The following is a 22,330-nucleotide window of genomic DNA, read 5'->3' as shown; positions in this document are numbered from 1 at the left end:
TCTTTTCTTTCGGGATGTAGTAAGAGGCTAATAGCGATGGCATTCCGCTAGGCATTATCTTTGTTTACGCGTAAGTGAAGCTGCATAACAATCCCCCATTCCCAAGAATCCATGAGACCATGATCCGTCTCTCACGAGCATAGAACGAAGGTCTGACCAGGAGTGGTCCGGCCGAACCGCGATTCCTTTTGTGTATATCCTCTTCAATCATTCAAAAACAAAATCATACTAGATGGCTTATAGCGGTGGGTTTGTACCCTGCGGCACCTTTTATTGTAGTTTTTTGATGGTAAAATAGCCAATTTCATTTATCAGCTTTTGATTTAGGTTCAAATTCATCCCTCAACTATTAAATTAACCAATCTAGACCTCAAACTTTCTATTTGAGCTCCTGATCCTATGTGGCATGCCATATAAGCATGCTAGTCAACAATGGAGGATGTATAAGTGAGTTAATAGATATAAATACACTCTTTTACCTTTAATTTTTTTCCTCATATTCGATGTTTCATAAGAAATATGGTTCAATAGTAAATAAGAATAAAAAAATAAAAAGTATAAACTTTTTATTCATAAACACATGATCATCAATAATTTATTTTTGCTATCTTAGTGAACTATGAGTTAGCATTTCATTTGATTTGATATTGGTGTTGGACTTGGTAACATATTCAGAACCTTTTTATTTACTCTAGGATGATTTGGCATGCTATGTAGGCGTGCCATATCACACAAGAGATGAAATTGAGCCTAAATGAAAAGTTTGAGAACTAAATTGGTCCATTTGATAGTTGAAAGGATAAATTTGAACTCTGGAACAAAATCGATGGATGAAATTGGCTATTTTGCCCTCTTTATCAAATCGTGAGTTCCAGGTTTTTTTTGATGATTTTTTTTTTGAAGAGAGTTGGCATCGCTGATGCACGGCCAAAGATCTGCCCCGCTCAAACCTCAAAAAGGGGGGAAAAAAAGAAATTGCCCCGCGCAGCTCAGCTCAGGCCCCACCAACAGAGTCCCAGCCATCGTCCGGGCCCACCGCTGCCGGTTCGAACCCAGCCAGCGGTTTCCACTTTCCACTTCCCCCCTCGCCGTCGCGTCCCGTCCCCGGCCACCGCGTCCGCCATTTCCCCCTCCCCGCAACCCAAATTCGAAACGAGAACGGGCCTCCCTCTCCGCGGGCGCCGTCCCTCTCACCCTAGCAACCGCCCTCTCCGCGTCGGATCTACAGCGCCATCCACCGCCCCCCTCGTCGCCGTCACCCGCCGCGGTCGTCCCCTTCGCCCCCAAGTCAAGTCTCCGCTGCGCCCCCACAGAAAATTCCGATCCAACCACTCCTCCATCCAGCCGGAGCCTTCCCTCCCCACACCCTTTTATTTAAACCCGCCGCCGCTCCGCCACGGCGACCCCGACGACTCCCCCGGCCGCGTCCCCCGCCAGCTCCCCCTCACCCCCGACGATCCACGCCTCCAAGCGCCGCCGCCGAGGGGCCGCCGCCACGGGGAACTCGGCGCTGCGGGGCGGCGGGGGCTCCGGGCCCCGCCGCTCGCCGTCCCCGCCGTCCCTCACGCAGACGCCGGCGGCTGGGGCGGCTTCAGCTGTGGGGTCCAACCCGCTCGACCCCGACGCCGACCCGCCCGCCAGGGCGCTCACGGGGGACCAGGTCAAGCACTGCAAGAAGGCGCTCAAGGCGCTCGAGAAGAAGTTCGGGAAACCCACCGCGCTCTCCAAGGAGTTCTACAGCCTCCCGGTACCCAAGCTCCTCCTCGCCCCACCTTTGTCCACTTCCCGTTGCTGTGCTGATAATTACGCGCGAATTTAGCATACTCCGAGTCTCTGACATCGTCTTCATTTCCACACGCAAAAATAAGCACGACTGACGTCTAATTACTCACTTAACCATGTTTTTTAACATTCTGGGGGCTGAGATCGTTTGCTCATGAATTGTCTTGTCAAAGAATGCAGAGGGCGAACTTTGTACAGTGGTTGGTGCTGTACGATCTTCCACTTCCACCGTAGCCTAGCGTAGCGTGGCTTCTACGTGAAGCGTCTAGACAGGCAACTGGTGTACAGACACAATGATACGTCCCGGACATGATTACACCACGCTATTTCTGTGCCTTGCTGCCTTTTGATGGGGAAATACTATTAGTCTTCAGCACTAACTTTCCTGAACTGCGTCGAACATAGTGTGTAACATTATCTTGACTTGCACGCCAGAATAGCAGAATTGTATTGGATGAGTCAATAACTCAATACTGCTTGCTTCAGAATACGTTCAGTGAAACTAGCACTTAGGCTATCGATTCTAAAACTCGGTGCAATCATACTCCACTCTCCTCTTCCACAAACCATTCATTCCTGTGGCCTGTGACTTCTCTTTTCAAGACACATATGATTGCATAATCTCTATGCTTCTTGTTAACTTAGCACAAATTGATGTTCAAACAGGGCTTATCCATCACAATTAGTTGATGTTTTCAAAATAGTACTGTTGCTAGCCGTACTGAATTCCGCATAAACAGATGAATTAGCTGCTGTTAGCAAAAAACCGTTATGTTGAATTTCTTGCTGTTCCAGTTTATTTCAATGAATGGGAAAGAAACAATTGCTTCTGGTGTGCATTTTTATGTTAAGTCCAATATAGCAAGAACTTGCGCACTTAGCTCTGCCATTTCTTCCATTTCTTCTAAATTATGAAAGGAAGAATTATTGTTGGAAAGTTCTATAAGTTAATTGTCATAGGAAATGCTTCTTTGAACTGAGCCAAGCAGCCACTGATAAATATCCTTTTTCAGGATATAAGAACTGTGCTTCAGTCGTCACAAAAGTTTACTGTTGCTCGGAGACCTGAAAATAGGGCAAGAAATCGCTATACTGATGTTTTGCCATGTAAGCATCATAAACTTGTATAGGGTTGCAGGTGTAGATAGGAAGATCCCATATATTATCATTAACTTTATTTAACTTGATTTATTTTCTTTAGTTGATGAAACCAGGGTACAATTAAAGTCTTCAACAGGCAATGATTACATCAATGCCAGCCTTATAGAGGTAGAGTTGGCATATTTCCTTCTGTTTGCTTTTTATGTAAGTTCTTTTTCTGACCAGTAACTCCAGTAGCCATCTGTCTCATGTCATATACAATTTGCAGATTGATGGAAGAGATCAAACAAAGTTCATTTCTACTCAAGGACCACTGACCAATACATTTGAAGATTTTTGGCAGATGGTATATGATAATCGCTGTCCTGTGATTGTTATGGTCACCAAATTTGACGGTTTTAAGGTGCGGAAATAGAACATAATCTTGTGGATACAATTGAAATTTACAAGCTATTTCCTTTCAATTTATAATAGGCTATTAAATAATACCCACATTCAAAATAATTGCAGTGTGACGAGTATCTCCCATTGAGCAAAAGCCAAGATATTTTTGGAAAATTTACCATTGAGATCACGAAGATCAGAAAAGATGGTCAATTAGTGTTGCGTGGTGTGAAGGTGCAACGTGATGAGGTAACTATATATAAAAGCTGTTGTTTACACACTTCTGTACTATATAGGAAAGTTCACCATGTACTATACTATTCTGTTGCATCATATCATATACATTTCAAGATGAAGAGTTGTTCTTGTGCAAATAAACATAGAAACACAGATTTGAGTTCAGCTCTTGTAGGGATACTTGCCATTCACAAGCATTTCCTTTCTACAGGATAGATCCTCGATTATAATCTTGTTGCATAGATCCTGGATATAATTTCTGGTTTAGCTATGGTCCTCATGCATACTTTTGTGGTAGTGAAGGTTTTAGTTGAGTATTTTTGGGCATTGATCTATCATAGTGTTGGTTCCGGAAATGGACGGCAGCTAAACCAACTCGAAGTGTGTATCGCGCGTCGTGATCGGAGGTGGCCTAGCACATAATGACTCAAGATTTATACTGGTTCAGGCAATCGTGCCCTACGTCTAGTCGGGGGTCAGTCGGTTGTATTGCTTGAGCCCAGGTGCTCGTGAGAGTTAGGGGAGTTACAAGCTTGCGAGTGGATGATGTGGTATGATCGAGATCTGTCGAGGTTGTTTTTCCTAGGTGGATGACCCACCCTTTTATAGTCCAAAGGGGGGTCTCCGTTGTAGGGGAACCAAAGGTAGAAAGAGTGAGGTAGAAAGAGAGTGTTCCTTGCTTCGCCGGTCGGAGTCGCTAGCTCTGTCGGCCGAAGTCGCCAGCTCTGTCAGTCGGGACTGCCAACTGTGTCAGTCGGGGCCTTCCGATGACCACCGTTCAAGTCCTGTGCTGTGGGGTGGCCGTCTTACCTTGTCGCTGTGCGTCATGCTCCGTTGGTCGGGGGGCGAGCGTGCGACGATAAGTACCGTACGGTAGTCACGCTCCGTCCCTAGCGCTACGCTCCGTCACTCCGTTGTGATGGAGGCGTGTCCGCCGCGTCGTAATGACGTTGCATCCCGTCCCTTCGCGAGGACGGGCAAGTGGAATAGTTCCCCCCACTGTGGCAACAGAGGGGACTGTAACCCCCGTGGAGGGAGTGGTTGGCCTGTACGGGTTGACTTCGGCGTGTCCGTCCTTATCCTCGGCACCTGTGCGAGGCTCGGCCGGCCCCCGACCTCGTCAGTCGGGGAAAGTGACACGTGCCTGGCGGAGTTCGGTTGGCGTCTTAGGTCGGGACCATAGTATGGACTTAGGCCTTGGTCGTCCCCTCGGTCGGGGAAGCGGGCCGAGGCTCAAGCCGACCGGTCGGCCGGTCGGGACCGTGGTCTGGACGGCCTGGAGAAAGTCACAGCCTAGGAGGGCGCCCGTTTGATCCACGTGTGGTCTTAGGCCATCCAGAGTGCCAGCAGGAAGTGGGCCCGCTGGGGACCCCGGGTCCTTGGACCCGTCAGAGGCCCCCGAGCGGCTTTGCGATTTGTTTAATCGCGAAGGCGCTATTCTCACCGCGCCATGTTTTAGCTCTAAGTGAGTAGTCGCATTGTGCTGTCCAAGTTGTAGGGAGGCACAGCGTGTGACGGGTTACCCTTTACGACCGTGGGTCAATTAGGGGTTGCTCTTGTCTGTCCGTGAAATGAAGACGCTGCAGCGGCAGCGGCCGTTTGCTTTCAACGCGGAATCGCGAGGCCTGCCCGAGGCGGCGTGGGTATTCAGTTGGCGGCAGATGGACTGCTTGCCGTCGTCCCCTGCCAAGGCGTCCTTGAGGGAGGGGGTGCAAGAAGAAGACTTTCCAGGAAGATGTTCCTCCCAAGTCTTCCCGTACTTGGAGCAGCCCTCCAAAGGTTATGAGCGTTACATGGTGGTAACGGGTTTTTCGTACTTTGTAATGGTCGTGGGTTGACTGTATACATATTCACTAGGAATAAAGCATGTTTATCTTGGGGTGTATTGTATTTGTCGCGCCCGTCCGTGAGTCCTGTCGGGGGCTGGAATTTTGTCATCTTTTCCGAGTGGAAATGCGGTGCCCTGACTCGCCACACCTTTGGTACGAAGGAGGGCGGTCGGGTCGACGGCTTCGTGTGCGTATATGCGTGGAGGTGGCCCTATTAGCGGTCTCCGCGACCGGAGGGGTTGAACCGGCATCACTTGCCTCGATGGCTCGAGTGACGGGGCTCGGTGAGCTCCTAACGGGTGTGCCCGAGCATAATTTCGGGCGTCTGAGTGGAATCCGGGTCCGTCGTTCGTGACGAGGTCGGCATAGCCCACAGGTGGCATTCCACTGCTCTACGACCCGCCTCCCGACAGATGCCCGAGTCGTTCGACAGGTGGCATTCCACTGCTCTGCGACTCAGGTGGCCCGTTGGCCTCTCCTCGATGGAGATTCTGTGGGAATGGCTTGATGTCTAGATCGGATGAGAAGGTTGAGACGACCCGAATCGCTGCCTGAGCAGGTCAGGCGAGGGCCGTTGGGGCTCATCTGCGTCTTTTGCCCTGGCTTTGTTTGACGCGAGGCGGCCTTGAGTCCTCCGCGGACCGGCCTTTGAAACTCGGTTGGTCGGGTTCCCGAATCGGGATCCACTAGCACACTTTTATCGGCTGCGCCATTTTGTTTTGGCAGTTTTAATATTTTTCATGAATCGAACGATTAAATGCGATTATTGACTAGGGATGTGGTGCGTTGAGGCTTACAAGGGAGGTCGGTGCGTTGCCTCGTTTTTCGTGCCCGCATCGCGGTCGTGGTGGGCCACCGACCAGCTCCGCGAACTTCGAGAGAGCTTGGTGACGGTCGCGATGGCGATTGCGGAGGCAACCACTGCGGAGTGGGTGAAGGCAGCTCGTCGTGCGGAGAGGGAAACGGCCTTAGGCAGCAGCGGCGTCCAAGCAACAGAAGTCGGGTTGAGCGCCGCTCCGACTGCGCTGGCCCCTAGCCAGGGGGCTCCTCCGGTTGACCCTGCAGCGCGGCCCCTCCCGTCCACGTCGTCGGCCAACGGGGATGGGGTGCCGCAAAAAAAAGAATTTGTCGCGTAGTTAGCTTTCATTTCTAGAGTAGTTTGTGCAGGGTCTTGAAGGCCCCCCGATTGAACGATCTTAGTGCTTGTAATCGCTTTCGTTTTATGGTTTTTGGGAAGCTGGTCCCGCCCGTTTCCCTTTGTTTCCTGGAGTGATTTTTGCCTTCGCGCTTTTCCTTTCGAACCTGCTCGTTAACCGTAGGCTGCAGCATGTAGCCGGGGGCTGGCCCGAGTGGCGTTAGCTGCTAGTTCACCGTAGGTTGTGACGAGGGTTCGGTAGGTCCAGTGGTCCAACAAACATCACTTAGGTCGCCTCGAGAGAAAGGGTTGCTCTTTCGCTTGGGCGAAAAAAGTTGCCTTTTTGTGCGTGATTTACGAAAAGGAGAGAGAGGGTAACAGTGTGCGTGGTGGTGTACTCCCATGGGCCTCCGAGCGACCCGGGCCGAGAGTGCTCGGGCCGGACGTTGTAGGAGCCGGCATTTGTATGAAAGCATGCAAAGGAATTGAACTTGGGGGAAGAAACGACGTAACTGCTCAATGTTCCAAGTGTTGGTGAGGATGTTGCCGTCGCTGTCCTTCGGTCGGTAGGTTCCTGGCTGAACCACCTCCGCGATGGTGTATGGTCCTTCCCAGGGCAGAGTGAGCTTTGCCTGTCCTTCGTCGACTGCGCTATCCGTAGTACCAAGTCGCCGACTTTGAGGCTTCTTCCTCGGATCTTCCTTTTGTGGTACCCTGTCATGCCCACGAACTCAGTCACGGGTGGGGGCTGCGGTAGGGCCCTCCGGAGCTCCCTGGCGTAAACGCTCGCGGCGTTCGTGAGGCCAAATGGGGACTGACCGCGTGGTGGGCGAGGTGGGGATAGCGGGGTCCCTCCGGAGAGCTGGTGGAAGTTGTTGCGCAACGAGAATAGAAGCCAGTCCACGTCACTCGCTGGGGGGTTGGCTTCGAGCATGAGCTCGATGTGACGCGCGAGCGTCTCAGTGTCGAGGTCAACCAGCGGCCCGTTCGAGGGAGTGTCTCCCTCGAGGCGACGTCAGAGGGGTGGTCTCCTCGCGTAGGCGAAGCGTGCCGAGACGATCGGCAATGAAGTCCAAGCTTCCGAAGTGGAAGGCCTGAAAGGGCGCGAAGACAGGAGGTGCCCACTGCCCATCGCGCGGGGCCATGGGAAACTCCAACGAGCCGAAGCGAATCATATCTTAAAGGCTCGTGAGGCTGGAGGTGTCAGAGACGAAGGCCATCCGATCGCCAGGACTGTGGACACACGATGTCCTTCCCGCGGACGGCGCCAAACTATCGGTTCTGGAAATGGCCGGCAGCTAAACCAACTCAAAGTTTGTATCGCGCATCGTGATCGGAGGCGGCCTAGCATATTATGACTCAAGATTTATACTGGTTCAGGCAATTGTGCCCTACGTCCAGTCGAGGGTTAGTCAGTTGTATTGCTTGAGCCTAGGTGCTCGTGAGAGTTAGGGGAGTTACAATCTTGCGAGTGGATGATGTGGTATGATCGAGATCTGTCGAGGTTGTTTTTCCTAGGCGGATGACCCTCCCTTTTATAGTCCAAAGGTGGGGTCTCCGTTACAGGGGAACCAAAGGTAGAAAGAGTGAGGTAGAAAGAGAGAGTGTTTCTGGCTTCGCCGGTTGGAGTCGCTAGCTCTGTCAGTCGGGACTGCCAACTCTGTCAATCGGGGCCTTCCGATGACCACCGTTCAAGTCCTGCGTCGTGGGGTGGCTGTCTTACCTTGTCGTTGTATGTCATGCTTCGTCGGTCGGAGGGCAAGCGTGCGACGATAAGTACGGTACGGTAGTCACGCTCCGTCCCTAGCGCTACGCCCCGTCACTCCGTTGTGATGGAGGTGTTTCCGCCGCGTCGTGATGACGTTGCGTCCTATCCCTTCGCGAGGACAGGCAGGTGGAATAGTATCCCCCCAACCGTGGCAACAGAGGGGACTGTAACCCCCGTGGAGGGAGTGGTTGGACTGCACGGCAAGTTGACTCCAGCATGTCTGTCCTTACCTCAGCACCTGGCCCCGGGGACGGTCAGTGTGCGAGGCCTAGCCGGCCCATGACCTCGTCAGTCGGGGAAGTGACACGTGCGTGGCGGAGTTCGGTTGGCGTCTTAGGTCGGGACCATTGTACGGACCTAGGCCTTGGTCGTCCCTTTTATCGGGGGCGCGAGCCGAGGCTCCAGCTGACCGGCCGGCCGGTACCGTGGGCTGGACGGCCTGGACAAAGTCACGGCCTAGGAGGGCGCCTGTTTGATCTACGTATGGTCTTGGGCCATCCAGAATGCCAGCAGGAAGTAGGCCCGCTGGGGACCCCAGATCCCTAGACCCGTCACATAGGCTATTGGCCAGATAGTGGCATTGCAAAGTTTCCTGTTATCCATGTGTTAGTGAATGAGATCAGATGCCAAATCTTGCTGAGATAGTATTTCCTTGCCATCATATAATGTATTATTGCTGAGTGAGATGCCAAATCATCTTGAGATGATGCAGAATGTTTAGCTGGCAAATTTTACCCCATTTTCTTCCTTGAATTTTTTTATGTTTCTTACATTGTTCCCCTCTTGTCTTTGCCGTTCCCTGTATGCTCACTTTCTTCTCTTTGTCCTTACATAATAGTATTGGAATTGCCGCAACTTCTTGCTGAAGGATTGTATTATTGAAAATTTTTCCTGGCTGTGATTCTTCACGTTGCAGTCAGAAGTAGTGCACTCACTCCTCCATATTGAGTATTCTGAGTGGCCTGACCATGGGGTGCCAAACAGCAGTACTGATGTACGAAGAATTCTAAAAAGATTGTATCACATTCCAAGACAGCAGCCAATAGTTGCACATTGCAGGTTTGTTTCAAATCAATGCTTTGATTCTGGTGCGACCTTTACCATATGGCGATAACAATTGTTTTCTCTTTCTGCAGTGCAGGCATCGGAAGAACGGGTGCTTATATCACCATCCATAATACAGTAGAGAGGATTGTACTTGGAGAACTTGGTGCTGTTGATCTTGTTGAAACTGTCAAAAGATTTAGATCACAGCGCCCTGGAATGGTCCAAACAGAGGTATAGTTCTTTCGTTATTTTTGTCTCTAAGTCTCAGGTATAAATCCTCTCAAGGGCACAATAGTTTCGGCATAGTGCAGTCAATACTTGCTCACTGAAAGGCTTCAGAAAAGCACCTGCTCTGCTGCTCATGGAACGGTGATTGCAACTTTTGAAAGAATTAGTGGACAGTGGTTGCATAACTAGACTTCTGAGTTGAAATTTAGCTATACTTTTAGATACTGTAGTACTCAATTGCTATAGAGATAGGTTGCTCCTGTGGTAGATGGATATTGTTTTACAAATTTGTCTGTCAATGGCAGTTTGCAGCTAGCTGTTGCTGTATGAGGGTTCTTTGGGAGTTGTGAGTTCGTGCATGGGTGCATGTCTTGATCAAGCAATCCTGAAGAGTAGCACATAATAGATTTGCTAGAAGCACTAGAGTTTAGCCTAATGGCACCCTTTTCCGCTTTGCAGGATCAATATAAGTTTTGCTATCAGGCAATTGCAGATGAACTGAAAGATCTAATATCGAAATCAAAACACTGAGTGGTTTTCGAGGTAGGTTTCTCGCACGGCCACACGAGTGCAGAACATTGATGTATCATTTTCATACTTTGCAATCACCTATGTACATAATCTCTGACAAACATGTGCTTGACATCATCATAACACTGGAATCTTCTCATTTGAATTCTGTTTCCCCGCAGGGACAAGTAACGTCAGCTCAGGCGTTGCTCTGATGTATCAGAGGGCCTGATGCCCCATTTACTTTTCGATTCTTTAGGCTTCGGCAACTGCATTCATGTACAGCATGTAGACAGAGATGAAGAATTTAGCAGGAAGCCCAAGCGTTTCTAACATTACCTTATCTGAAGTTTGGGGTTTCTGTGATCCGTATTAACTTGTATCCCTGATTGTACCTTGCTCTGTATTAACTTATATATTTTTCCCCATGAATTAGAGTTTAGGTGCTCTTAGGATACTAGAATGCCAATTACCGAGCGTAGCATCAACCCTGACTTGTATTGTTTGCTGGTCGGCGCATGATGTAGAATGCCCAGGAAAGATTCAATATTTGTTGTTTCTGTTGTGTTGTAACCACAAAAATTTCTATCCGTTGTTATTCAGTCCAATGTTTAGGCACGTTCGGGGGTGAACACAACAAAGATGGGGCATCCAATGGGTATGCGTTAAGAGGGGTTTGATCTATTAAACCAAGCAGGAAGTGATCCATTTTGCATTGCGATGCTGATGGTCAATCATCCGCTTGATCACCAGTTCAACAATATGATAGGTTGGATTGGGGAATTGGGATGGTGTTCTTGCAAGTCTTAAGCAGGGTGATCCGGGGCATGTGTCTACCTGGGAACTGGGGGTAGTAGAAGAAAATGGGCAGAGCACATACGGTCCCCTGAGTGAAGTAGTGTGCCCAATGGCATGCTTGAGCAGAGCAGAGAGCATCATTTGTGCCACTTTCATCTCATCAGAAAATATATGGTGGGGGTTGACAGAAACGCACACTCCACTAACAGATAAAAGTAGATGCTAGTGCCTCATTTTTCAAATACCAAGATAATCTCCACTCCTGGTTTATTTCAAATAAAAAAAGAAACTTCTTTTCTGAACACAAAAGTTCCGAACCTTCTGATGGACACGAAACACGCAAGCTACAAGCTGCGAAAAGAGCAAAAGGCTGATTTGTGAAAAAAGAAGAAGCCGCACTCCCTCCGTCCGTGCTACTAGTGCATGACGTAGACGTCGTACTCGACGGTGGCGTCGCCGGTGCGGACGTCGAGCCAGTGCGTGCGCAGCAGCGCGTAGCCGCGGGCGAAGCGGAAGGCGCCCGTGCCGCCGACGATGGGGAGCTCGCGCACGGCGTCGAGCGGGCAGTTCCGGCCGAGCAGCGCCAGCGTGCTGCCGTTGTAGGGCCCCGACGTGAGCACCAGGTTCATGGCCTGCAGGAAGCCGAGCCTGGCCTGGTCGGACCCCATGTACAGCCCCTGGGCGCGGCCGACGGGGGCGGAGCCCTGCTCGGGCCCCTCCGTCAGCGGGTCGTCCATCACGTTCACCATCCCGAACATGGACATCGGCGACGACGACGCGGCCGGCGGCGGCTCCACCACGCGCACCGCCGTCGGCGACTTGCCGCTCACCGTGTCGTGGAAGTAGAATTGGAGGTGCGTCGGGTCGGCCGCCTCCTCCTTGCGCCGCCCGGCGCCGTGGACAGCGTGGGCTTCGGCGACCAGGGCGAGGAAGAGCACGACCGTCGTCGTCACTCCTTTCTTCGCCATCTTTGAGCTTTGAGTGCGAAGTGGAGTGTCGACTGTGATGTGAGTGTGATCTTGGGTGGGTCTCCGAGCTGGTTCACGAGCTAGTACGATTTATAGTGGAGTGGTCAGTGGAGTGTTGTAGGTGTGGAAATGCTTGGTGACGCGTGGCGGGCGGCGGTTGGGGTCAGAAAGCTGCTCCATGAACAGGAGGAAAGTGACAAGTGGTAGGACGGCAATGCTTTGCTTGGGCAGCCATGGAAGGCATCTCAAGGTGTTCGTTTCACCCCTCTGAAACCCGAAACATCTAAACTTTAGAGGTCCGGTACCGAACAGCGCTCTAATTCGGCCTCTAATAAGACTGCGATTCTTTAGAGCGAGGGAACACTCTAAAAATATAGAGCGCTCTAATCGGAAACGAACACACCCTCAGATGGGGACTGGGGAGCAGACTGCAGGGTCGCAGATCGCATTCGCGAATGTGGGCCCCGTTTAGATCGCAAATGTTTATAACTTTTGGCACTTTTTGATACTGTAGCGTTTTCGTTTGTATTTGATAAATTTTATCTAATCATGGACTAACTAGGCTTAAAAGATTCGTCTCGTGATGTACAATTAAACTGTGTAATTAGTTATTTTTTTACATATATTTACTGCTCCATGCATGTGTCCTAAAATTAATATGATGGAGAGAGTGTAAAAAATTGGAAGCTGGAACGGATCTAAACAAGTCCGTGAATCGCTTGTGGACTTGGGCTGGCAGCGCATTGATGCAATACCACCACAAGGAGGCAGAACGCAAGCTTGGCTACTGCAACACCGACAATGCACTAGCTAGTGTTCCAAATGAGCGGGTTTTTGGCAGCCAAGTGGTCCGTCACTGGGAAAAAGGTAAGGAGCCCCTCCACCTCCGCCGCGGGTGGCGATGCCGCCCCCGCCTCCTAGCCAGCCCTGGCCGGGCCGCCCAAGCTCCTGCGCCGCATCCAGGTCACCCCGCCTGCCGCTCCCACAACTGCAACGGCTCTGCGCTGGGCGGATCTGGTGGATCTGTGCCCGGTTTCGCCGCCACCTCCGCCTAGGTCCGGTCGACCTCCCCCCGACGCGGTGGAGTTCGTGCTGGCTACACCTTCGCCAAGCCCGGGCCGTGCCCCGTCGCCCTCGTACGCAGATGTGGTCAGGCGCACTCCGTCCACATTCATGTCGCCCGGCCGCGCCTACCAACGGCGTACGCCCGCCCTGCCGCCATTACTCCGGTGCGGAGAGGCTCCGCCTGGCCAAGGGGGCCTCCGCGCACGCCTCCACTACGCTGTCCTCGCTCCTTAACGCCAGCTGGGTCGCGTCCCATCCATCAATCGCTGAAGGTGGGATGCACTCGCGTGCAGCGCAGGCGGGGACATTCAAACGCCACTCCGGGGCCGGCCGGCCGGCAACACGACGGCCATTCAAGCCACGCCCGCCCTTCCGCAGCGACACGTCAAGGGGCGCATTCATGGCGGCCCAGGGTAGCTGGCGCGGCGATGTCATCCCCTCAGCGTTCCACCTCCGCGTCGCTGCCGGCTTTCAAGAAGCGAACGGCTGGGCTTCATCAGCCTAGCTCCTGACCACCGCGCCGCTAGCTGCCGCGACCCAGTCAGGTGCTTCTCCTGTCGGCGTTTGGGGCACAAGGAGGCTCGCTGTCTGGAGAGCCGCGCGCGACGCCCAACCCAACGCCCGCGTCGTCCTGCTGTGTCGCCTCCCCCACCTCGCCGTCGCGCAGCCGGGCCACCTCCTCTAGCTCCTCTGCGCCACACGAGCCGCTCTGCCGCGCGGCGTTCACAGGGGCCCGCGTCGCGTTCCACCCCTTCGCGCCTCCTTCGCACCCCCCCTCCGCCGCCACCCCGCACCGGGGCGTCCAGGATGTCGCGCCTGGGTGACCCCTGCACCAGGCCGGAAGAGGAGTTCTTCTTCGTCCCCTACTCCTTTGACTTGGAGAAGGAGACCCAAGAGTGGGAGGGCACGACGCTTGTCGTCATGGCCATGACCGCGCCGGCTTCAACTGGGGTGCGCGAGGTGAGGCCGTCGTCCTCGAGGAGATGCGCTTGCACCGTGGAGAGGTGGTCGTGTCTCGCCACCAGCCGCAACCTTTCCTCCTCAAGTTCGCCAACCGCCGTCTCACTGAGGAGGCCGCCGCGATGCGCTACATCAAGCACCACGGCGTCGTCCTGAACGTCCGTCCGTGGCGGAGTCTGGAGGCCGCATTGGGGGCGGCCATGTTTTTCAGGGTACGCCTTTGCCTGGAGGGCATCCCGGTCCACGCTTGGAACCCGGAGATCGTCGAGCGGCTGATTGGTCGGTCCTGTGCGCTGGAGTGCATCGACACCAACCTCCTGCACCCGGACGACACCAGGACAATTGATGTTTGGGCATGGACGCCCAATCCGAGCAGGATTCCCAAGTGTCCGTGGTTGGTCTTCACCAGCCGGCGGACGCTTCCTCGTCGGTTACCATCTCCGCGACACCGCCGGCGCCGTGGCAGAAGGGCGCCAAATTCAGGGTGCTTATCCACCTGGAGTGGGTCTATTACTACACCTCCGCCTCCACACGGATCACTACGGGGACGGCATGGCGGCGGCGGCGGAAGCTCTCATGGCACTGGTGGAGCCGTGGACGGCGAGCTGGCTCCGGTGCCCGCGTTCCCGCCCCCAATCGTCCCGCCACCTGTCTGGACGGTGCGACAGGATGTTAGCAACCACTCAATCCATCCACCACCATGAACATACACAACGAATCACTGATAACTTATCCAATACAATATGAGAAGAACAGAGTTCGGGAAAGGCAGCAAAGCAGGGGAGACGGGAGGAGATCAGCAAGTTCTAGGTACTGGAAGGAATCAGAGATACACTGGAATCTTGAGGAGGGAGAAAGTAACCAGAGGATGAGGATGAAGAGTAGTAGTTGTTTCTGAATAATTATCGATGCCTATCTCTATTGTATTGCTCTCCTTTTGTACTGCTTGCCTTCATCACTTGCTCGGCCCAGCAACTCTCACTGCCACGGCCCATAGCCCACATAGTGAATAGCCCAATCATGATAAGCCCCTGACATTCCTCCCTTCTTAAGCTTCGGCTTGCCCCCAAGCCGATATAGAAGGTCTGATCTGTCAGGTTTCCAAGATAAATGCAATATCTCAAAACATAATGAATGCTTAGGACCGGCAATTTCTTTCAGCTATCTGGAAAAATCTTTGTGATTGGAACAGAAATTCCATATTGTACAACAAGTTTCTTCCACCTCTGACTTGGTCCACTGAAAGCTGCCAGATTGCACAAGAGCTATGGCTAAAGGAGTATGTCACAACTGAGTCTTTAGGATGATCTTGCATTAGCTTACTGACTATCCACAGAATTTGAGTAACACATGTGCGGACCTCAAGAAAGAAGACACATATGGAAAGCATATCATCAGTTCTTTGTCGTTCAGTGTAATATCCTCCTCTTGGATCCCATGAAAACTGCAGATTCTTGGTAATAATTAGTGCCAACACAAATGACAAGACTTTATGCAGAATAACAGCATATAGAAACACGAGTTTTCTATGTGTGCTGTTTATACTTTTGCTCCATAATGAATCAATGTCTTCTGCATTGACTAGAAGCAGATTGAAGTGACTGAAAATTCCACAAACCAATGAACTCCCAGACATAAGCTTCACTTGCCCATGGCACACTCATGACGGCCAAAATTCAATGTTCCCAATCATCATTGATTCTTGGTCGTGAAACAACTTACTAGCAGCAGCAATAGGTGAATGTCTAGTGATGAGATCCCTTGCATCCATCGAAACCTGATCTTTCTGTGGCTTCCTTTCAAATTTTTTTTTCTGGAAGCATCTTAAAAAATCTCATCAACGTCAGGTCATTGTTCTTCAAAGGTGCTCCGATAACAGCATGGGTTATGTTCCCATTTGCCTCCGTGATAGTGGTAGCTCTGTATGCTTTCCGCTGCCTTGTCACTTGAAGTAGGATCAGGAAGCACGCTTGCAAACAAGTATGCAGGGTCACTTCATTTGTTGTGAACTCAGGCAGCGGTGGCCATCGTTCAAGCTCGACTAACCTTAGTGATGTCAGCATCATGCATTCCAAGGACTGTAACATGCCAGCAACAAAAATCTGAAATTCCTTTGAACTGGAGGTGGCCATGGAGGCTTCCTTAGCAAACTGTAACACCTTCCAACAGCAAGCTCATGAGAAGTGAATGACAGCATTGCACGAAGAGCACAACTACTCCCCAATGGGATCGGTGTGGCCATGGTTGCCACTCAATGCAAGTCCTTAGCATATCCCATTGAACCATATTATCATAATTGATATCATCTGGATTGAAGAAGTTAAGAGCAGTACCCTCATGTGTTTCACCCAATGCATGAAATAGGCATAGGTTATCATGCACTAGAGATGGCAAACTTGCGGTCGTGGGGCTCCAGATGGCGACAGCGAGGCTGGGGACTAGTACCATGTCTTTGGTGATCATCGAAATAGTAGGCTCCTGGAGCTCGTCAATGACAACATGATCCATGACATCCAGGATAGAGAAGTCGATGCTATTGCGTGCTTCTGCAATAACAAGAGCTTTCGCCGGTTCTCCAGTTGCAGCAGTATCAACAAATAGCTTCTCGGAGTTGAAGTCCACACACACAATTTCCATGAGCGGCAACATCGAGACCTAGTGTCAAACAGGTGTCGGGCAGCTTGACATCGATGCAACCAGGAACAGCATTGGTGGCCGTCGCAGCTGCAACAGCAGTGCTGGTGTCGGGTATGTGGTCCATGGCAATGGTAGAAGACAATTTCACAGTAGTGCCAAAGCAGCTAACATCCGAGTTGGCGTTGTCATAGTCCTGATATAATCCCCACTTGATGTCCAGCTGACAACAACCAGTATACACACACCGACCGTGCAACTCCCCGAAAGCTTCTGCTACAACATGCTTGGATTCAAACACAACTCGAGCCAACACCTTATTTGTTCCCCCAAACACAAGCACCTGCTCCACGACTCCAAATGTACCGAACACTTGATGAAGCAGAGATTCAGTAATAGGATAGAAAACCTTGTGGACGGTGACCTCCAGGATACGGTTTGGTGGCCTCCAGTCTTCGAATCTGCTATTGGGCATTTCATCAAACAGTTGGTGGGCACCACTCCAGTCATCACTAGTTTTGAAGCAATCCGGCCACTGGCTCTGCCTGTTGCTCCTGACCGTGCTAAACACCATCTTCCTGCAGAAATTCCTCGGATCGATTGTCTCTGATACCAATTGTTAGCAACCAGTCAATCCACCACCATGAACATACACAACGAAGCACTGATAACTTGATCCAATACAATATGAGAAGAACAGAGTTCGGGAAAGGCAGCAAAGCAGGGGAGACGGGAGGAGATCAGCAAGTTCTAGGTACCGGAAGAAATCAGAGATACACTGGAATCTTGAGGAGGGAGAGAGTAACTAGAGGATGAGGAAGAAGAGTAGTAGTTGTTTCTAAATAATCATCGATGCCTCTCTCTGTTCTATTGCTCTCCTTTTGTACTGCTTGCATCCATCACTTGCTCGGTCCAACAACTCTCACTGCCACGGCCCATAGCCCACATAGTGAATAGCCCAATCATGGTAAGCCCCTGACGCAGGACTGACGGAGGAGGATCGCCGGAGCATTCGCCTTGACGGGAGAGGCGATGAAGACCGCCGGCGCGGCCGTTCCTGGTGACCCAACGGCTGCAATGACGACGACAAGGAGGACCGCCATCGCCAACCGCCACGCTACAACAACGACCACCCCGGACGCGCGGCTGGGAACGTCATCACCGGCGAGACGAACACGACGACGGTGACGGCAACTCCGGCAATCGCGGTTCCCACACCCGCTCTATCCACGGCGCGGGGGCGTGGGTCAGGAGCCGGTGTTCAGGGAGCGGGACCGCTCTCCGCCATGGCGCCATTGGGGCTCTGGCCAGGGGAACAGACGTCGCGACGCTTCCCCGCCGGCCCCTGTCAACAAGCTGCCCGCCGTCCGTGACCTCCGTGCGGAGAGCGACGCCGAGCTCAGGTTCCTCTTCAAGGCTCAGGCGGCCTCCATCCAAGATGTGGCAAGTAACCTGCTCAAGAACCACTCCGTGAGGCTCAACCACGACCTGGTGATTCCGGCCATGGGCGACTACATCCACAAGGCGGCGATGCTTGCTGACAAGCTGGGGCTAGCAGATGACCCCTCCTGGCGCCAGAATCCCAACCGGTGAATGAAGCCTTGTCCGGCAGCAGTGCTGATGGTGCGGAGCTGGGACAGGGCGCTCGCGATGGTGGTGAAGCAAGCCCGGAACCGGTGCTGGCCGACGTCCCGGTGCCGTTGGCCTTCCTGAGGCTCAAACGCTCCCTGCAGGCCGACGAAGCTGGCGCTCTTCACGCTAACACCAAGAAGCAGGTGGTGGAGGCCCTCGACAGGATGCAGGCCGCGGCAGCCCAGGCGACTGCGGGCCTCCTGCAGGCATGTCGCTCCCCGGGGCAGCCGGCCTCGCCGCGTCCTGCTGGGCCGAGGCAACATGTCGAGGCCACGGCCAATAACGCCGACCTGGGCCTGGACATCTTCTTCGCCACGCCGCCGCCGCCTGCCATCTCGCCGGAGCCGGAGGTGCTGTGTCAGGTTCAGGTTCGGCGCCGCAAACAGTATGACATGTCCAAGGTGCGCCGGAGTGCGAGTTTGGCTAGCAAACCGGCCATGCCGGCACTGAAGAAGGCACAGATTAATCTGTGCCACCAGCTGGGTCTCCTCTACGACGAGCGGGCGCCGATCGAGCAGGTCCTGATCGATTACATCAACATGTACAGCGGCCCGCTCCCACAGCACATTGTGGCTGTGCTGTCTAGCTTCTTCGGCATCCACGACGAGTTCGCGATCCAGTTGGACGAGGCGATGATGGAGTTGGCGGGCGTCGGGATCGACGACGTCCAGGGAGTGATCAATGACAATGATGTGTGATTGTGTCCCATTGTTGCAACAGGCGGTCTGCAATGCTTCGTCTCTCGCGGCAATGTTTAGCCTCGTTGAGGAAGTCGGGTGGCTAGGCGACTTAAACTTAATCTACCAAGCTCGGGATAAAAACAACCGAAACTAAAACCTGCGCAGAATGAGACAATTTCGGGCAACTCTTTCCTTCTGCGAGTTGAGAGAAATCCATCTCCAAAATCGAAAGTTCATTTGGAGTAATGAGAGAAGGCGGCCAACTTTAGTCCGGCTTGACCGCGTTTTCTGCAATGAGTGTTGGGACCTCACCTTTGAGCAGCATGGCCTAAAGGCGCTGGCACAGCTCTCTCCGACCACTGCCCACTGATGCTCTCCAGTCTGGCGGGTCCTAGAAGACCGCGACCTTTCCAGTTTGAGAATTTCTGGTAAGAAATCCTGGGCTTTTTACCAATCCGCATTCTCCACCAAAAACTCTCCTGCACGGCGAGGCATCTGCGCAAATGGAGCCAATCCATACTCTCTGATGCAAAAAAGATGCTCTATATGGCACTAGGAGTAATTAAGAGACTTGACATTGCTCAAGAAAACAGGTCCCTTTCTTATGCCGAACTCGCTCTTCGACGTGGCCTCAAACGACGAGTCGTGGGGCTAGCAGTGATTGAAAGATCAAGGAAAAAGCAAGCTTCAACAATTACAAACTTAAGGGAAAGATTCTTCCACCAGAAGGTGCATGCACGCCGCAGGAAGAATAGCATACAGCGCCTACAGCACCAGGGAGGCAGGGCCACCACCCATGAGGACAAGGTTTCCCGGATACAAGACTACTTTATGGCAATAATGGGCCGCGAGCTAGAGACTTCAATTGGGAAGTCCTAAACGTCCAGCGTTTTGCCCCGTTCACCAGAGACGAGCTACTAAAGGTCATCTCCCTCACGCCCTCCGGAAAGGCGCTAGGTCCAGACGGGTTTACTGCAAACTTCTTCAAATCCTGCTATGAAATCATTAGTGGCGATCTTGCAACGGCGCTAAACACATTTCATGCCCTCCGTTGTCTGAATTTCGACCTCCTCAACACGGCGAACATCGTGCTTCTACCTAAAAAAGGAGGGGGCTGAGAAAATCAGGGACTACCGGCCAATTAGCCTCGTTCATAGCGTCGTGAAGCTCCTAGCCAAGGTCTTGGCACTACGGCTAGCACCAGCAATGCAACATATCGTCTCCAAGAGCCAAAGTGCCTTTATACGAGGTCGCAGCATCCATGACAATTTTCTGTACGCGCGCAATATGGCGAGGCGATTCCACAGAAACAAGACCCCATTGTTGCTCATAAAACTTGACATCTCGAAGGCTTTCGATTCGGTCCGCTGGGACTACATCCTCTCCCTCTTACAACATATGGGCTTCCCGGCTCGGTGGAGGAACTGGCTGGCGGCGATCTTCTCCACGACGTCATCGCAGGTCTTACTCAATGGCATCCCGGGGCCGCACATCCCTCACGGCCGAGGCCTGCGGCAAGGAGACCCCCTGTCACCACTACTGCCCATTCTCGCAATAGACCCCCTGAGCGTCTTCTTAGCCTAGCCGCCATAGAGGCAGGTATCCTCACCAAAGTTGCAAGGGACGTCGCAAGACTATGGGTATCCTTATACGCGGACGACGCTGTCATTTTCCTGAGGCCAGAAAAACAGGAGGTGCAGGCCTTGAGTCACCTTCTGAACCTGTTTGGGCAGGTTACGGGGCTACAAACGGACGTCCACAAGTCCTCGATCGCTCCAATCCGCTGCGATGGCATCGACCTAGACGACGTCCTAGCGACCTCCCGACGGTACGGGCAGCTTTCCCAAATAAATACCTTGGCCTTCCACTTTCTATCAGGCGCTTGCAAAAAGTCGACTTCCAACCTCTGCTCGACAAAGCTGCAGCTTGGTTGTCAGGTTGGCGGGGTCGCAACATCACGCAGTCAGGCCGTGTGACCCTCACTAAGTCGGTCCTTTTCTCCCAACCCATTTACCTCCTTACTGCATTAAGCACCACGAACGAGGTTCTGAATTCCGTCGACAGGCTTCGGCAGAAGTTTCTTTTGCGGGGGATGAAAACCTCACCGGTGGGAAGTGTAAGGTCAATTGGCCAACGGCCGCCAGGCTGACGGAGTTAGGAGGGGCTGGCCTCCTGCACCTTGAGAGATTCGCAAGAGCCCTACACCTACGGTGGTTGTAGTAGGAATGGATGATGCCGGAAAAACCTTGGGTGGGTTTGGCACACCTTGTGGCGAGACGGATAAATTACTATTTGCGGCATCCACCGAAACTCGGATTGGAGACGGCCAGAAAATCTCCTTCTAGCATTCGGCTTCGATGGCAGGCTGCCGCCCAACAGAGAATACTCAGCAGCCTCAGCTTATTGGGCACAATTCCTCGGCTCCGTCAAAACGAAGCTGCGGCCGCTGATTTGGAAGCCGTGGGTGCCGCAAAAATGCAAATTCTTCGCATGGCTCCTCATCAAGAACAGAGTATGCACATCTGATCGTTTGGCAACCAGGGGCTGGCCGAGGAACAACGTTTGCCCCCATTGTCGGCTTGAACCGGAGTCGTGCACCACCTCCTAGTTTACTTTCTAGAATAGCGTTGCCCGAAGGATGTAGGCCGGGAGCGGGAAGGTAGGGCTGGGCTAGCATAGCGACTAGGTCCACTTATTATATATTGTGCTGATTGGGCCGACTGAACTAGACCTTTAAGCTAAAGCATGGACCATGGTATAGAAGAGAAAAAAGATCAAATTGCTCTCTACGAGTATGGTGAAATTCATGATAGCTTGTACACTAGTTTTTTTTTGTTTTAATTCACTCCCACAACTAGGTCAAGGTCCAATTTACCCCTTCATAAAATTTGCCATTGTGAAGTGGGGAGAGCAACTCATTCATACATATCTCATTCTTATGGAATTAATAACCTATTCGTAATGTTGACATAGCTAGAGTTTGCAGATTTTTGAATCAAGTGATAGAAAATGTTAAATGACATTCGTTGTAGGAGGTTGGTGCCTACGATGTTTAAACTATGTGGGCCTAGTGGATTTTAAAATTACAACCCTAAGCTTTGGTATTCCTCTTCCCCTAAGAGAAGTCACCATTCATGTTAAGTTGAAAACATGAGATAAGGAAGCCCTCAGCCGTGTACTGCTAAAGTGATGCTTGAAAGCATCTTTTGGATTTTAGGCATCACTTCTACCGGTGCTCAAACACTGCGACATCCGATGCCTGATAAAATTTTCCTAGCGTCGGCGCGAGAACGTGCACCGGTGTTTGCTGAGACGTTTTGAGGGAAGGAGAGAGGTGATGAGTTTGAATTTTTTTATTCTATCTGGGTCTCAGGTGCATGAAGAGGGTGATGTTGGGTCTCGGGTACAGGAAGCGAGTGATGCTGCATACTGCGGGCGCTACAAGCGAAACATGCATTGCCTATGACATGGTGTTTCAAGCATCTACTTGTTTGAGCACACCGAGCACAATGCCCAACCTATTTGTAGCATGTGCTTTTTTTTTTCCATATGACTCGCCCCCTGCTAACGTC

At 52.1% G+C, this 22,330-nt stretch overlaps 2 protein-coding genes and 1 pseudogene across 2 annotated transcripts; 2 read left to right on the top strand and 1 right to left on the bottom strand.

Moving 5' to 3' along the window:
• Positions 1-432: 432 nt before the first annotated feature.
• LOC112902626 lies at positions 433-10,639 on the top strand (annotated as a pseudogene).
• Positions 10,640-10,943: 304 nt separating this feature from the next.
• Positions 10,944-12,018, bottom strand: LOC112902308 (dirigent protein 22-like). The gene has a single exon (XM_025971319.1). The coding sequence runs from the start codon at positions 11,785-11,787 to the stop codon at positions 11,236-11,238; it is 552 nt and encodes a 183-aa protein (XP_025827104.1). The 5' UTR covers positions 11,788-12,018; the 3' UTR covers positions 10,944-11,235.
• A 1,533-nt stretch (positions 12,019-13,551) lies between these two features.
• On the top strand, positions 13,552-14,972 carry LOC112902307. The gene has a single exon (XM_025971318.1). The coding sequence runs from the start codon at positions 13,836-13,838 to the stop codon at positions 14,514-14,516; it is 681 nt and encodes a 226-aa protein (XP_025827103.1). The 5' UTR covers positions 13,552-13,835; the 3' UTR covers positions 14,517-14,972.
• Positions 14,973-22,330: the final 7,358 nt, after the last annotated feature.

This window comes from Panicum hallii, chromosome 8 (assembly GCF_002211085.1).
Source record: "Panicum hallii strain FIL2 chromosome 8, PHallii_v3.1, whole genome shotgun sequence".
NCBI classification, from domain to species: domain Eukaryota; kingdom Viridiplantae; phylum Streptophyta; class Magnoliopsida; order Poales; family Poaceae; genus Panicum; species Panicum hallii.
This window is presented reverse-complemented; position numbering and strand designations above follow the sequence as displayed.

Coding starts and splice junctions, on each gene's coding strand:
- LOC112902308 (XM_025971319.1), bottom strand. CDS start 11,787: ATGGCGAAGAAAGGAGTGACGACGACGGTCGTGCTCTTCCTCGCCCTG.
- LOC112902307 (XM_025971318.1), top strand. CDS start 13,836: ATGCGCTTGCACCGTGGAGAGGTGGTCGTGTCTCGCCACCAGCCGCAA.